The sequence below is a fragment of the Littorina saxatilis genome, linkage group LG13 (assembly GCF_037325665.1).
Source record: "Littorina saxatilis isolate snail1 linkage group LG13, US_GU_Lsax_2.0, whole genome shotgun sequence".
Lineage (NCBI taxonomy): Eukaryota > Metazoa > Mollusca > Gastropoda > Littorinimorpha > Littorinidae > Littorina > Littorina saxatilis.
Window position 1 is genome coordinate 42,914,161 of NC_090257.1, and position 17,447 is coordinate 42,931,607.

Genomic DNA, 17,447 nt, shown 5'->3' on the forward strand with positions numbered 1-17,447 from the left:
GTCTCTTCTTGCTTTGTGTCGTCTCTTGCTTTGTGTCGTCTCTTGCTTTGTGTCGTTCTTATTTCAGTTCTCGTCCTGTGTTGCCTTTCTGCATTCCGTTATCTGTCTGTGTAAACATCTTTATATCTATCTAACAATGTTTCTCTCTGTTTCTCTCTGTTTCTCTCTGCCTCTGTCTGTGTGTCTGTCGGTTTGTCTGTCTGTCTGTCTTAGTGTTCGTTTATATTAGTACTGTGTATCTATCTATCTATCTATCTATCTATCTATCTATCTATCTATCTATCTATCTATCTATCTATCTATCTATCTATCTATCTATCTATTTATCTATCTATCTATCTTTCTATCTTTCTATCTATCTATCTATCTATCTACCTATATTTTCGGGTACGGATCAGATGGTATCGTCTGTGTTTTTGTAACCAAAAATGGCTTTTTTAGGAGCGTATAACACTAAAACTTATCTATCTTTCTATCTATCTATCTATCTATCTTTCTATCTGTCTGTCTTCGTCGCGATATAACCTTCGTGGTTGAAAACGACGTTAAACACCAAATAAAGAAAGAAATCTATCTATCTATCTGTCCATCAATCTATATTTTCAAAAAGGGTCAGATGGTATCTTCTGTTTTTCTGTGACAGAAAATGGTTTTTTTGAGGAGCATATAGCTCTAGAGAGAAGTCTTTTCCAGAAACAAGGAGCCTCACTTCAAATAAAAACAACAACGCACAGGAAGACACAATAGCAATGGAAGCAACGACGTAATTATGTTGCAAATGTCTAACCAATTGGAAAGGAAACGTAACTCAGACACAATCTTGCTTCTCCCTAGCAGAGTTGTCTTTTCCTCTTCACAATGGCGCCGGTTCGCATTCAATATAGTTAGGGAATTCATTACTCGGCTCAGACAGACGACTCGGTGTATCGCACATGAAACGCGACTCAAGACATTACGCATTGTTTGTAATGCAACACCCCTTTTCATCCCCAACAAGTGCTGAAGCGAACGTGTCAACAAGAACTCGAGCTTGAATTGAGCAATGCCTGGGGAAATGAAACGACGTAAAACAAACAGTAGGAGACGGAAATGGAATGTATGGACTCGATATTGGAGCCTTAGGAAGATTAGCGCATCAGTGATTCGGTGCAGAATAAATATGTTTTTCATGGCAGTGATAGTACAGCTTTGCCCGTCGTCGCATAATTATACTGGAGTCGAGAGAAAAAGAGGCGGTTGTATACTTTTCCGATTATACTGGTACCTCTCTATCAACACCATTAAAGTGCTGTTCACATTATACTGGTACCTCTCTATCAACACCATTAAAGTGCTGTTCACATTATACTGGTACCTCTCTATCAACACCATTAAAGTGCTGTTCACATTATACTGGTACCTCTCTATCAACACCATTAAAGTGCTGTTCACATTATACTGGTACCTCTCTATCAACACCATTAAAGTGCTGTTCACATTATACTGGTACCTCTCTATCAACACCATTAAAGTGCTGTTCACATTGTACTGGTACCTCTCTATCAACACCATTAAAGTGCTGTTCACATGGCAGACTTACAACCAACTTTTCCCAACTTTCAAGCTACTTTTGTAAGAAGCTTATTTTTCTACTTGTCGATCACACTTAAGTGTAAATGATATCGTAAGAAGCAAGTCAGTTGAAAATCGCTGCCCATGACTCGAGAACAACGCTGACGCGTAGACTAGTTTAAAGCAACGATACTCAGCTGACCATCTTGTGCATTCGGGCTTGTACGATCGCCTGCGTTGTGTTCCAACTAGACCTGGCACGTAGGGTGTTTGTTCTGCCTCCACGTTCGTTCAGAAACTCAACAACAAACTGTGCGCAGATAGTGTCACCATTTTAATTGACTTGAGTATTGCTTCTCCCGTCATGCGTCATTGCGGTGAAAAACTGAAAAACAACAACAATAATAACATAAGACCAAAACACTACTTGGCAAACGAGTCCGTACCACGGAACCACACACACCACTAAAACAATCTTCACTGATACCGTCCCACTAAGCATCCAAATATCGGAGTACGTAAAATCAAATTGAACAAAAGCAAAAGCACGTTGTGCCGATGAACCCCAAAACAAAACCAACGACACGCATTCCACTCCACCTCACACAAACAAATTATCGAACATATACCTCAAAGAAACCTTTAGAAATAAAATGACTGTACTTACAACATGTGAGCGTACATTAAACTAAAGATGTTTCAGAATCAAGCGGGACCTGGTGCTGGCTGACCAGTACAAATGGCGTTGCTAAACCAAAAAGGGGGAAGGGAAGTCACCCAACACAAACCAAGGAAAAACAACTCTTGGATACAGAACACTCCCCGTCTGATATCTTCTTGATATCACTATTCTTAGAGTTCAAAATATACTCAAAACTTAAAAACGACTGAATAGCTTTAAGCTACAACACACGCACAGTTTAAAGTCAAAATAAAGCTTGAAAAGGCTTTAAAAGAGACCGCGCGAAAAAACAGCATTGTCTGAGTTCAACTCATGAGGGGCCTACAAAGGCACAAGCTCTGTGATAGGCCTGGTATAGTTCACAGGCTTTTGGTTCTTGATCACACGAATTTCTGCTGACCGTACCAAAGTGTCACTGTCACTGGGGAAAGTGCGAATCACCAAACCAACTGGCCAGTAATTTCTGTGAGTCTCTGCATCCTTGAGAAGAACAAGATCGCCTTCCTCGATGTTCTTTTGCACAAGAAGCACTGTTGGATTATGGACTGCACAAGCCGCTTTGCACCGATGATCCAGAAGCCGTTAGATCGAAGTGCTCTTTCCGTGAAATGCCGACCTTTGTGCTTCACTTTCTTGTGGTAGTGTCGAACTAGCAGAGTTGACACGTGGTGGTTCTTGGGAAGTATCACAGGGTGCACACTGGCTAGCCCCATGGTCTCTTTAGCATTGCAGAGCCTGCCTCCAACACGAAGCAGACCTCCCTCGTCCATGACGAAGCCAGAGTGGGAGTTGGGACTGCCGGGAACTTCCACATAAGCCACTGATGCAATTTCCTTTTCTGAGGCTTCACAGAAAATGTGGAAGTGTATGTCTGTACACTGGGTGAGCGAGGTCGGGACGTATTGGCGAGGAATCTCGAGTCCTTGCAGCGACTGAAGGGAACTCTTCCACTGCTCCCATTCTTGCAGACAAGAGGTGGACAGGGGCTCGTCCCAAACTTTGTCATCAGGAGAAATCTCACGAAAGAAGATCTTCCCCGCGATAATAGCTGGTGCCAGATATCCCAGTGGGTCGTAGATGCTGTTCAAGGTTGAGAGTATGCCTCTGCGAGTAAACAGGCTATTACCCAACTGCAGGTCGACCACAAAGGTGTCATTGTCCAGGTTCCAAGGTAGACCTAGACAGCTGTGTACAGGGAGGGGGGCTGTACGATCTGAGAGGTCCACGGAGTGTAGCTCTGCGCAGAGATCGTCAGCAGACAGGTCTTGCAGAAAGTCTCGGTCATTCGAGGCGTACTTGTGAAGTCTGATTTTGCCTTTTTCCATCAGATCGGCTTGGGTGCGCTTGATGAGACTGACAGCTTGTTCTTTCTGGGGCAGCGAAGTTACCCCGTCGTCGATGTAGAAGTCACGAGAGACAAAGTTCTTCACATCTTCTTCACTGGAGTGTTCTTTCTTCAGAGTCATGTCGAGGGCATGGGCACGACTGACTGCGTGTGAACGGTTGTTCATGGGGATGGATCTTGATGATCTGAATGGCAGGGGTGCTGACCATCGACCACTGTCATTCTTCTGAAACTGCTGATCCATCAAGTCTAGGAAACGCTTGTCCTCGACAGACAGTCCAATCTTGTCATCCTCCTTGGTTCTCTGGAAGACCGTATCACCAAGGCAGTCAGCCTCTGTGACCTTGAAGTCGTTTGTGCACGGCTCGAAGATGGTCCCTCGGTCAGATGTGACTGAGGTTTTGTTCACACGAACAGCTGAAGGTGATGATGGTTTGTGCATCCGATTCAAGCAGACGTCTCCGACTATCACCCAACCAAGAGGCAGGCACTGAGCGAAGGGAGACATAGGGGGACCAGTCACTTGTTCCGTCACATGATGCGCTTCTGGCAAGTCACGCCCAATAAGCAAGGCAATGGGAGCTCTGCCGTGAATCTGTGGAATGTTGTGGGCAATGTTTCGGAGATGGGGGTGATGCTGAGCTACTTCTGGTGTGGGGATTTCTGTTCTGTCATTTGGGATGTTTGCACATTCAAGCAGAGGAGGTAACCTCATAGTCTTTCTTCCGTCATGGGACTGGACGCACAATCTGTCTGCACGACGTCCACTGATGGTGCTTTGTCCTGCACACGAAGACAAGGTGTACAAGACTTCTTGTGAGGACACCTGTTGCTGGTTGAACAAAGATGGAGCGGCCAGTGACCTATTGCTCTGGTCATCGATGATTGCGTAAACTTCCTGGCTTCTCTCTGGTTGGCCTTCTGGAAACACATGGACTAAGATAACCTTGCCACAGGACCTGCTGCCACTGTTATCTCCACACAGCCGTGTGCACTTGGACTTGACGACCTCCTCTCTCTGGCCCTCCCCGCCGTACTCCGAAGAAGGGGCTTGGGGTCGCGCAGGCTCACGGTGCATTGCTGTCAAATGGCCTTTGTCGCATTTGCCACACTTGACGACGGCTGAGCATTTGCTTGCTATGTGTGTGTTTGACGACAAGCACTTGTAACAAATGTTATTGTCTTTGAGGAAAGTCTTTCGCTCCTGCCAAGATTTGGCTCTGAAAGCTTTACACTCTGTCAGAGAGTGTTGCGTCTTGTGTATGGGGCACTTGACGGATGATTCATCAGCACTATCTCCATTGTCATCAATGGTCGACTTTCGATTGAAAACATCGTGACGTGTTCGTTCCCGTTGATCGTGACCTCTTTTGTCAGGCTCAGCAGCAAAGCGAAAAGCTGGGTCATTGTACACTTTGCTCATATTCCTCAGAAACTCTACAAGGAAAGTGAAGGGAGGGAAAGGAACTCCATGCTGCTGCTTGTAGTTGGAGGCCTGTGTGATCCACTTCTGCCTGATGGCATGGGGTAGTTTGCAAACAATAGAGTTCACCCCTGCTGAAGAATCATACAGCGCAAACAGCAATGACAGCTTAGGATTCTCCTTGGCACACTGAATTTCATCAAGAATGTCGCAAAGTTCGTAGAGTTTCCTACTGTCTTTGTTCAGTGACGTCAGTTGAGGGAAACGCTCTAGTTTTGTCTTCAAGCATGATTCCACTTGTTCCGGCGAACCGTAGCGGTCATCCAGACGTTCCCACAGGAGTTGCAGCGCTCGCTGAGGATTCGCAGGATTTGAAGAACGCAGGCTGTACGCGTACTTGCTTGACTCAGGTCCTAAGTTTTTAACCAGCAAGTCCAGTTCTTCTTGCGGCGTAAGATCCAAGTCTTTCATGACACTGGAAAAACTATTGCGCCAAACTTCAAAGGACTCAGGTTGTTCATTGAAGACTGTCAACCTGGAGAGAAGTAGGTCCTTCTTCAGTAGGAACTTGGTAAAGTCAAACTGCGCGCCAGTCCCTGCTGCTGCATTCTGATGATCAGACACATCAACTTCAGTGTTGTGCTGGCTGTAGAGGCTAGCCACATACTTTCTTGTTTTCTCTTCAACATTCTCAGCAGGCAGTTTAAAAGTAGGAGAGATACTTCTTGCATGCGATAGATTGCCAATGCTATTCTCATCTTCTAAAGCGTTTGCTTCTGCTTCAGCAGCTGCTGCTTCTTTCTCTTCTTCGAGGAGCTTCAAGTGTGCGTCGCATTCGCTTTTAATGCGTTCATTCTTTGCTCTTTCTCTCATAATGTCAAATTCTATGCGTGCGAATTGGAGTCGTGCACGTGCGGCCTCTGCCTTGGCACGCTTACGCGCTGCAAAGCTGCTTGTGGCCGAGGTGCGGCTTCTGTTTGACGAATGATCCTCTGACATGATGTCCGCTTACAGTTGGGGCAACTGCAGAAAATTCTTCAACATCCTCAGTATGTAGCTGTGTATGTTTTTTTTCACTGTTCTGCCTCCACGTTCGTTCAGAAACTCAACAACAAACTGTGCGCAGATAGTGTCACCATTTTAATTGACTTGAGTATTGCTTCTCCCGTCATGCGTCATTGCGGTGAAAAACTGAAAAACAACAACAATAATAACATAAGACCAAAACACTACTTGGCAAACGAGTCCGTACCACGGAACCACACACACCACTAAAACAATCTTCACTGATACCGTCCCACTAAGCATCCAAATATCGGAGTACGTAAAATCAAATTGAACAAAAGCAAAAGCACGTTGTGCCGATGAACCCCAAAACAAAACCAACGACACGCATTCCACTCCACCTCACACAAACAAATTATCGAACATATACCTCAAAGAAACCTTTAGAAATAAAATGACTGTACTTACAACATGTGAGCGTACATTAAACTAAAGATGTTTCAGAATCAAGCGGGACCTGGTGCTGGCTGACCAGTACAAATGGCGGCTGCCAAACCAAAAAGGGGGAAGGGAAGTCACCCAACACAAACCAAGGAAAAACAACTCTTGGATACAGAACAGTGTTCACACAAAAGGGTGTTTGTTAAAAGCCTTGCGGTGTCTGTCATCGGAAACTGATGGTTTGCGGGAGGCGGAGTGGGCCTTTAAATGTAAACAGTTGCAATACGGAGATCACCATGTAAACAGATGCAATACGGAGATCACCATGTAAACAGTTGCAATACGGAGATCACCATGTAAACAGTTGTAATACGGAGATCACCATGTAAACAGTTGTAATACGGAGATCACCATGTAAACAGATGCAATACGGAGATCACCATGTAAACAGTTGCAATACGGAGATCACCATGTAAACAGATGCAATACGGAGATCACCATGTAAACAGTTGTAATACGGAGATCACCATGTAAACAGATGCAATACGGAGATCACCATGTAAACAGATGTAATACGGAGATCACCATGTAAACAGTTGTAATACGGAGATCACCATGTAAACAGATGTAATACGGAGATCACCATGTAAACAGATGCAATACGGAGATCACCATGTAAACAGATGCAATGCGGAGATCACCATGTAAACAGATGCAATACGGAGATCACCATGTAAACAGATGCAATACGGAGATCACCATGTAAACAGTTGCAATACGGAGATCACCATGTAAACAGTTGCAATACGGAGATCACCATGTAAACAGTTGTAATACGGAGATCACCATGTAAACAGTTGCAATACGGAGATCACCATGTAAACAGTTGCAATACGGAGATCACCATGTAAACTGAGAAACGGAAAACTATTTCATTTGAACGCTTACCGCTAGGGAACACTATAGGTGCTCTCCATAGAGTGCGAGCATTTGTCAAATAATTTATTTTGTGTAGACGTATATATATAGGTGCGGATTGAAAGTCTCGATATGGCGCCACGCCTAACTTTTAGAATCTAAAGAATAAATTGGCAGCATGTGAGACAAATCTTAAAAACACGAAAGAATGTGTTTATCATCAAGACAAGATCAGTACATTTATTGTGCAGAGTGGTTATATATCAATTTGTTAAAAGCCACTACAGTGTTATATATCAACTAGTGGTACCCGTGCTACGCACTTTGTGTGCTGCGCATGCGATGTCATTTTGTTGGTTATGTGCTTGTGAAAATGTTGTTTGCACCCCTCCCCCCCCCCCCCCCCCCCCGCACATTATCCCGCATATAATGAATTATATTCTCTTGGTGAAAAATAAAATGTTAACCCTTACACCGGTGCAATTCTGTAACACATGTTACATAGCCACTGGTGAATTAACAGAGAGAAAAATAACAAAAAACAGTCATATAGGTTTTCGCATCAATGGGAGGTAATCGGAACTGACCAAAAAGACTGCGCGACCGCACGCGACTATACAAACAAACAAAATAAAATACAGCAGGTATGGCGTTTGCATGAATCCATGATTACGTCTACATGAACAACAGTGATAAAAGTGCGCATCTCTTCCCAGCCGTGCAGCGCTTTGAAAGTTGGAAGCATTAAAATTTAAACGGGTAAAAAGCCATCGTGAAGATACGAAAAAAAGTATGACGTGTAAAATACTTAATGATTCAAACGCATAGTATAACATATGTAACTGACAACAGAAAATATATACATGGTTCACACACACAATCGAGTGCACACATCCATGCTTATTTAAAGTCATGTACACACACACACACATACATACATGGCATCAAGCAACACACAATTAAATGACACATATGGAATATGGAAAACGTATAATGGACATGAACATGGCAAGTAATTTACACCGTTACCTACTATAAAATTGATGATATATATATACCACTCACTTGCTATTCGCCTAAAAGCTTGCAGTGTGCTGTGACACATATAAGAAACCAGAAGAAAAAAGGACTTTACTTTGGCGAAAAGAGCATATGCTGCTTATTTTTGTACATAACTGCTATAACTGTATTTTTTCCGAACACTTACATGTAAAAAACATAGAGATATATCTTACCATTTCACTAAGACAGCCAAAATAACGGTCAAATTAAGGGGAGATCATGATGACGTACATGTCTATGGTTGCACCGGGGGAAAATATTTAGTCGCTGGAACCTATAAGGTTATACGGCGACTTATCAGGTGATAATGTTTCGAACTTATCTTTTAAAAATTAAGTAAACAAATCTATGGACTATTTTGGAGTTCCATTAACAGATAAACAGATCTATCTATCTTCTTATATAGGTTTTCGCATCAATGGGAGGTAATCGGAACTGACCAAAAAGACTGCGCGACCGCACGCGACTATACAAACAAACAAAATAAAATACAGCAGGTATGACGTTTGCATGAATCCATGATTACGTCTACATGAACAACAGTGATAAAAGTGCGCATCTCTTCCCAGCCGTGCAGCGCTTTGAAAGTTGGAAGCATTAAAATTTAAACGGGTAAAAAGCCATCGTGAAGATACGAAAAAAAGTATGACGTCTAAAATACTTAATGATTCAAACGCATAGTATAACATATCTAATTGACAACATTGACAACAGAAAATATATACATGGTTCACACACACAATCGAGTGCACACATCCATCCATGCTTATTTAAAGTCATGTACACACACACACACATACATACATACATGGCATCAAGCAACACACAATTAAATGACACATATGGAATATGGAAAACGTATAATGGACATGAACATGGCAAGTAATTTACACCGTTACCTACTATAAAATTGATGATATATATATACCACTCACTTGCTATTCGCCTAAAAGCTTGCGGTGTGCTGTGACACATATAAGAAACCAGAAGAAAAAAGGACTTTACTTTGGCGAAAAGAGCATACACTCTAAATTTTATAACACTTTGAGAACACTGAAAGTGTTTAGGGTGAACACTTAAAGTGTTAGGGTGAACACATTTTTACACTTTTGGAACACAGAAAGTGTTCTCAATGTGTTATCCTGAAGCATCTTCTGCTACCTGAACACTTTTGGAACACATGGTAAACACTTTTTTGCACAGTGGAACACCAGGTGAACACACGTGTTCAACAAGTGTTCCACAAGTGTTCCACTTCGTCTTTTAGTCATGATCCGAATAAAATAATACATTAAAAATATTTGGGCCATGAGCAGATTCGAACTCGAGATCTTCGCCTTGCCATGTCAGCGCTCTACCGATTGAGCTACGGAGACTCGTCGGGATCTAGCGTCGCTTCGAGTATATAATGTTTATACTCCCCTAGACCGCTGCGGGACGTTTTTTTGTTTTTGTTTTTAATCGTGTTGTGCTTATATTTTTTCATCAAACATTTATTTCATCTCAGACATCTAATAAGCGGTAAGTATTAGCATTTTTATTTTTTCAATTTAATAATGTTACTAATTGTCCCATCATGCTTCAGCTGGACCAAAAAAGAACGTTGACACTTTTAGATCTGTGGACCTGTCTGCGTTGTCGCTGCGTTGATTTGGCTCAGGATTTCCGATTGTTATCTGTAAGTTGCTTGCTGACATTTTGTATTAAGTCATCTAAGCTTAGTCATTCGTATTTTTGTTGTAACATGTTCCTGTTACTTGTATCTGTGGACGTTTGAAGACAATTTCTCTAATTTTGCTGTCGCAACGGTTTCAGCTGATCAGTGGTAGGGATAACCGACCAAATTTTGTATATTATTTTCAATAAAAAGTAAGTATCCAGCCATAAACTACAGTCTTTCAATATTGCAAAACAATCACTGAATTGACCAGGTGACATGTATTTAATTTTTAATGATTTTTTCAAATTTTACCAAAATTGTGAAAAACGAAAATTTGAGAAAAACACTGACCCCATAATCCACATCATTTCCCAAGTTGACAAAATTACTTAAACATAGACAACAATATTTCAAATGGTAATTTCTGCAAGAACAATGATTTTGCATACAAACAAATAACATAAAAGCCAAAAAAAAGACTACTTACTAATAGTCGTGCACACACCAGAGTTTTTTAAAATGATAGTTGTCGAATTTCTAAATCACAGTAATAATACAAATTCTGGTCTGCTGCAGCCCTTAATATTTGTGGAAATTATGTAACAATATAAAGCATGTGACACAGTAAACCAAAAAAAATATTTTGCATGCAAACAAATAATATAAAAGAAAAAAACATACTGTTTTGTAATATTCGATGCAGAGACGTTTCTTAAAAAAACACATTTGGTCAAATGTCTACATAACATAATTTATGAATTTAGCAATATTTTATCTGCAGCAGCAATTAATATTTGTTTTAAATTATGTAACAAAATAAAGCATGTTACATAGTTAAAAGAATTTTTTTATAAACGTTTCATTACTTTTAATAAAAGTTATTTATTCACATGCTTTAACGTTTTCAGTGAAGGTCAGTGAAATTGCTTTATGATTTTGATAATAATTAAGAATTACTATTAATTCATAAATAAAATGTATTTACATAGTACACACACCTAAATTTTTTATTTCACACTAAAAATACATGAATATGATTACTAAATAAGTTTAAAAAAACATATGCTCACAAACGTCAACACTGCTACCACGTGGTGTCCCACTTCTCAGCAATCTTCTTCCTGGCCTTTGTCTTACCATGCATACATTGTAATGACTTTAGCCTAAGTTTTTGCTCTTCAAACTTTACGATTTATGCAAACGTCACCATTAGCCTTGGCATTACTTGCATTTTTCCAGGCAAAGCCAAAACGCGGCAAACTCGCCGCAAACTGCAAAGGCCAACCAAACAAAAAACAAACAAAATATAATATCAGTTCTATCTATGACTGTGACCGAGTTATCACATCAACTTTGTGAACTTTGTCATAAATATGTAGGAGAGGTAGTTTACATACTTCAGGATTCACAATTCAGTTCAGTGTTGAGGCTGCAAAAATATCGTCTACACACTACACAGTCGTAGCAATGTGTGGGGTGTCAAGGACGCCAAGGTCACGTGACCTACTTTAACCAATCACTTGCATTCGAGTTCGGCTGTTTCCGTCAGTACTCGGAAGTTGGTGATACCTTGTGTGAAAACACCACTTTTTTCATATCCTAACGTCACATTTCTGCCATTTTCTGATTTTTCTCTATTAGAAAATACATTGGAGATGACCAACAAACCCAACTTAAAACTTAACACTTCCTGCTTTTGAGGGAAAAAAATGTCGAAAGTTTTCACAAATAAAATTTACCCAGAACGAGTTATCGCCAGATGTTTTGAGGTCACTGTTAACAGAGATGAATATCTCGTCTACAATAATTGGTTAACTTTTTCGCCCTCCGACCAATAGGAGAAGAGTTCTCAAGCGTTCTTTGAACCCTCTTTTTCGGTCCTTTTTGGGGTCAGCAGGGAGATAATAGGTGGTCAGACCAAGAGTTGTTCCCCTTTACCTTGGTTATTCCTATCAGTGGACCTTTTACATTAGTTCTGCGTTGGTAAATAAACTCTATTTCAATTTGATGTTGATTTTTTATTCTGGTTGATGTGCTTGGTTTTGTGTTATTGTTATACTTGTATGTCCAGGGGTTCCTTATAATTATAATGGTGGTCCAGTGAACGATACCTTCCGCCTGTGGTCAGAGCAATACATTTGCAGATTTTCGGATTCTTCTTCTTCCTTTGGTTAGATCATAGATGTACGATCTGCACGCTAGATAAAGTGAAGCGGTAGGCTAAAAACAGCATACATTAATGAACAACATTCATCATAATAGTGGCCAGGTTGATTGTGTGCGCAATTTAGAATAATTATATGCATGCTTGGTTGTATTTGATTTCACAGATCTATCACACTTTCAGGGAACTGGGAAGCCGTTTGAGCTGATGTGCCCATGTGGCGAATCGATGTGGGCGTAACCTGCGCACATTTCTTCTGAATTGCACTGAGGATGAACAGGAGGCACTGACGGCAACCCAGACGTGTTTACCAAGGTACGCATGTCCTGCATTTGCATATAGGCCTAGTGTGTAGTTTTGCAGAGAAATATTGACTTTCAAATTGATCTGATAAGTTGTGTTTGTTTGTTTGCTTAACGCCCAGCCGACCACGAAGGGCCATATCAGGGCGGTGCTGCTTTGAAATTTAACGTGCGCCACACACAAGACAGAAGTCGCAGCACATGCTTCATGTCTCACCCACATTATTCTGACACCGGACCAACCAGTCCTAGCACTAACCCCATAATGCCAGACGCCAGGCGGAGCAGCCACTAGATTGCCAATTTTAAAGTTTTAGGTATGACCCGGCCGGGGTTCGAAGCCACGACCTCCCGATCACCGGGCGGACGCCTTACCACTAGGCCAATTGTGCCGGCGGTTGCGGAATCATTGATTATACTTTTTGATGAAATACTCTGTTTCAAAATTAATATCTCCGTGCAAAACACACCAGACAGTCGCCAAACTCTTATGTGGAGACACACACACACACACACACACACACAAACACACACACACACACACACACACACACACACACACACACTTGCAAGCACACACACACACACAGCCAGCCCCCTCTCCTTCCACATTTGACAGAAATCTAAATGTTGATACACAGTTTCACAATAAACAAAAGTATGAGAATGAGAACACTTGTCAGTGTTGCTACGATGTGGAACTTCAGTAAAATAGTGTTTGATTTCTTAACATGCATCTTGTGTGTGCAGGAACCATACTGCTTGGCTGAGGCAGTTCACTTTCTGGAGATGGAGCTAACAGTAATGCGACGAAACATTGTGGATGCACTTCATGTAAGTTTAAGCTTTCTGTGGGATACAGCGCAGTTACATTTTGAGAATGCTGCCTTATTTTGCAGTCTTCTCCTTAAAAGGTGGAAAAAATATACATATTTTTAAGTTCAGTGAGTGCTGAGGCCTGCAATGATAAAATGTTTTCCTGAACTAAGTCTACTCAGAATTTCCATTCGTTATGGTAGAGTAGTGCCGTAAACACTGAGGCCAGCTTTAGTCAAAGCATGGCCAACAGACAACACGCTGCTGATCCGCTTGGATCTGCCATTGCCGCTAACAGTGTATGCAGGGTGCATTCAATATGACACCCTTTTCTTTTGAAAATATTCTCATCGGAGTTTATGACTGGTTTTGACAGTGATCGCTGGCCTCCAATGGTCGCTGACAAGGTGTTTACCTTCGGTTCACGTAGGTTTAGCTTGAGATCACGTGAGTTAAAAGCGATCCGTTTGTAAGTTTTGGTTAGTTTGATCTAAATAATGAAATATTTTAGAAAATTATGATAGAAATTAGAATGCATTTTATTTTAAAGAATGCATTCCATATCATAGAACACATTCTATATTTATAGAATGCATTCTATAAAATAGAAAACATTGTATAATATAGAATGCATTCAATCATACTTGTCATTTGCCCAGAAATGTATTCTATTATAGAATGCATTCTATAACGTCCAACAATGCATTCTTATGATAGAATGCATTCTTATGATAGAATGCATTCCATAAAGCGCCACAAAACTTCTACAGGCCAGCTCGGTATGGTCCCTGCTTCGAAAGCAGATCTACAAACACTCTCACACACAGCTCTCTCTTTCTCTCTGTCTCTCTCTCTCTCTGTCTCTCTCTCTGTCTCTCTCTCTCTGTGTCTCTGTCTCTGTCTCTGTCTCTGTCTCTCTCTCTCTCTCTCTCTCTCTCTCTCTCTCTCTCTCTCTCTCTCTCTCTGTCTGTGCGTGTGTGTGGCTGTGTGTGTGTGTGTGTGTGTGTGTAGTTCTGATTTTCTTTGCGGGGCTGGCCTGTTGTAGTTTCGGGACATTATGCATATAAATTATAATGCATTTCAGGACGTTAAAGAACGCATTCTATCATAAAAAGCATTTTGGTATTTTGTGTAAATAGAATGCATTTTATCATAGAAGGCAGTTCGGGACGTTATAGAATGCATTCTATAATATAGAATACATTACATAATAAATGATTTCCTTATAATTCATTATTTAGATCAAACCAACAAAACTTAGGTAGTTTCTTTACAAACGGATTACTAGAGGGTGCATTCAATATGACACCCTTTTCTTTGAACTAAAACTCATCGGAGTTCACGATTAATTGCGACAGTGATCTTTGGCTTCCAGTGATTGTTGACAAGGTGTTTTCCCTGGGTTCACATAGGTTAAGAACGAGTTAAGGAAAACGGGCGTGCTCAAAGCCTCGCCACATGATTAGCAGTACGGTTTACTGCTTACCAAATATAAACAATTTGTAGAGTGCCATTTTCCAGAGTGGCCACGCGCCAATGAAATCCTTGCGAAAGACCTATTTTAATTCTACTTTTTATATTTAGTCAAGTTTTGACTAAATATTTTAACATCGAGGGGGAATCGAAACGAGGGTCGTGGTGTATGTGCGTCTGTCTGTCTGTCTGTGTGTGTGTGTGTGTAGAGCGATTCAGACTAAACTACTGGACCGATCTTTATGAAATTTGACATGAGAGTTCCTGGGTATGAAATCCCCGAACGTTTTTTTCATTTTTTTGATAAATGTCTTTGATGACGTCATATCCGGCTTTTCGTGAAAGTTGAGGCGGCACTGTCACGCCCTCATTTTTCAACCAAATTGGTTGAAATTTTGGTCAAGTAATCTTCGACGAAGCCCGGGGTTTGGTATTGCATTTCAGCTTGGTGGCTTAAAAATTAATTAATGACTTTGGTCATTAAAAATCGGAAAATTGTAAAAAAAAATAAAAATTTATAAAACGATCCAAATTTACGTTTATCTTATTCTCCATCATTTGCTGATTCCAAAAACATATAAATATGTTATATTCGGATTAAAAACAAGCTCTGAAAATTAAATATATAAAAATTATTATCAAATTTTTTTTTTTCGAAATCAATTCAAAAACACTTTCATCTTATTCCTTGTCGGTTCCTGATTCCAAAAATATATAGATATGATATGTTTGAATTAAAAACACGCTCAGAAAGTTAAAACGAAGAGAGGTACAGAAAAGCGTGCTATCCTTCTTAGCGCAACGAATACCCCGCTCTTCTTGTCAATTCCACGGGCACTGCCTTTGCCACGGGCGGTGGAGTGACGATGCTACGAGTATACGGTCTTGCTGCGTTGCGTTGCGTTCAGTTTCATTCTGTGAGTTCGACAGCTACTTGACTAAATATTGTATTTTCGCCTTACGCGACTTGTTGTTCTTAGGGTCAGACTCCTGCTTCAAGAGGGATTACTTTTTACATTCAGTCGTGTGTGCATGTGCGTGCATGCAAGTGTCAGTGTGTGTTGGGAAGGTGAGAGCGAATTGGACGTGACGTATTTGTTCTCTGTTATGTGACCTATGCCCGTTCTGGAATAAAAAACAGTTTACCTGTAACTGCGATTGTTGGAGATCTGCTGACAGCAAGAAGAAGTCCACTATTAGTTAAGATTTACACTTCAGTGTTATCAATTAAGTACAAACGTTTAACACAAACCTGTTAAGAGTTGGAAATGCATCATGTTCTAAAACTCACTTTTATTTCGAACAGGATGTTCCGGACAGCGAGTTGAAAACTAAACCAAAGACCAAGGGCCTGGAATCCTCCCAACTCTGAAGGGTGTTTTTGTTATTGGACTTTCGTGTGTGAACTTTCAAGATGGGGTTTACCAGAGCTCCGTTCATATTATTTAATAGCAACATATACCGAGCAACAAAAGAAACGCGAAAAAATTCTGCAATGTTTGATTGACAAAATCTCGAACAATTATGGAGTTAGAATTATCAAACCACAACATTTTGATGAAGGCATGTTTGACACAGCTGTTGCGTGAGTATTTTGATGCTGCGATTGTTTCAACACACGGGACAAAACGAAGTTTTGGAGGTCTCGCTCAGTCAGCCTTCATCGCGTTCTCTGGCCACTGATCGGACACTGATTGCTTCCAGTAATGTTCCTGGTATTGTCAGGGGCTGAATTGAATCGATGTCGAAGACGTTGTGGAAGGAAATTGCGATCTTGTCTTATTGGGGTAATGCGAAAAAATCTACCGCGTTGCATAACTGCAGTGCTTCCAATGTCACCAGAACATTGCAGAAGGTGATAAACTGTTGACACATGCACGTTTAAAGCACATGCCAGCGCTTCTGGATCACCCCCAGCTTTAAATCGACCTGGCATTTTGGTGGTGTCAATCTTGGCATCCTGGCTGTTTCAAAAGTGAGACTGGCAGCAAGCGTGCCATGGTCTCTTTTGGTTGCTAATGCATTAGTGAACACATCTCACACATCAGATTTCTCCTGCTCTACTTGCACGTGCTGCGAGCGCGCATTATGTGTTTTACGATAAACCTGCTTGTCCCGTGTGTTAAAACAGTCACAGCATCAAAATAATCACACAAAAGCAAGGTCAAACATGCCTTCATTAAACTTTTGTAGTTTAATAATTCTAACTCTATAATTGATGAAGATTTTGTCAATCAAACAATGACGAATTTTGTTGCTCGGTATATTATGTGTTCAACAATTCCTACCCCAGACCCGTTTGTTCTGCGACTGCTGCAGACATTTCTTTTTGTCAATTAAAAATGCTTCTTTGCTCACAAAATTTGATTTTAATGTCTTTCTGAATTGTATGAAAGTGTTCCAAAAGTGTTCTAAAAGTGTTCCAAAAGTGTTCCAAAAGTGTTCTGAAAGTGTTCTAAAAGTGTTCTAAAAGTGTTCTGAAAGTGTTCTGAAAGTGTTCTAAAAGTGTTCTAAAAGTGTTCCAAAAGTGTTCCAAAAGTGTTCCAAAAGTGTTCTAAAAGTGTTGACCTGAACACTTTTATGTGTTCAGAAGTGGTTACAGCAG

At 40.8% G+C, this 17,447-nt stretch overlaps 1 protein-coding gene and 2 long non-coding RNA genes across 3 annotated transcripts; 1 reads left to right on the forward strand and 2 right to left on the reverse strand.

Moving 5' to 3' along the window:
* Window positions 1-1,866: 1,866 nt before the first annotated feature.
* Window positions 1,867-6,000, reverse strand: LOC138945911 (uncharacterized). The gene is made up of 2 exons (XM_070317430.1): window positions 2,219-6,000; window positions 1,867-1,936 (listed from the first exon to the last, which is right to left on the reverse strand). The coding sequence occupies exon 1, from the start codon at window positions 5,998-6,000 to the stop codon at window positions 2,671-2,673; it is 3,330 nt and encodes a 1,109-aa protein (XP_070173531.1). The 3' UTR covers window positions 1,867-1,936; window positions 2,219-2,670.
* Window positions 6,001-6,122: 122 nt separating this feature from the next.
* On the reverse strand, window positions 6,123-6,622 carry LOC138946106 (uncharacterized). The gene is made up of 2 exons (XR_011449203.1): window positions 6,475-6,622; window positions 6,123-6,192 (listed from the first exon to the last, which is right to left on the reverse strand). It is a non-coding gene; the product is annotated as an uncharacterized lncRNA (long non-coding RNA).
* Window positions 6,623-12,398: 5,776 nt separating this feature from the next.
* Window positions 12,399-17,204, forward strand: LOC138945798 (uncharacterized). Its single transcript, XR_011449119.1, has 3 exons — window positions 12,399-12,566; window positions 13,304-13,387; window positions 16,149-17,204. It is a non-coding gene; the product is annotated as an uncharacterized lncRNA (long non-coding RNA).
* Window positions 17,205-17,447: the final 243 nt, after the last annotated feature.

Coding starts and splice junctions, on each gene's coding strand:
- LOC138945911 (XM_070317430.1), bottom strand. CDS start 6,000: ATGTCAGAGGATCATTCGTCAAACAGAAGCCGCACCTCGGCCACAAGC.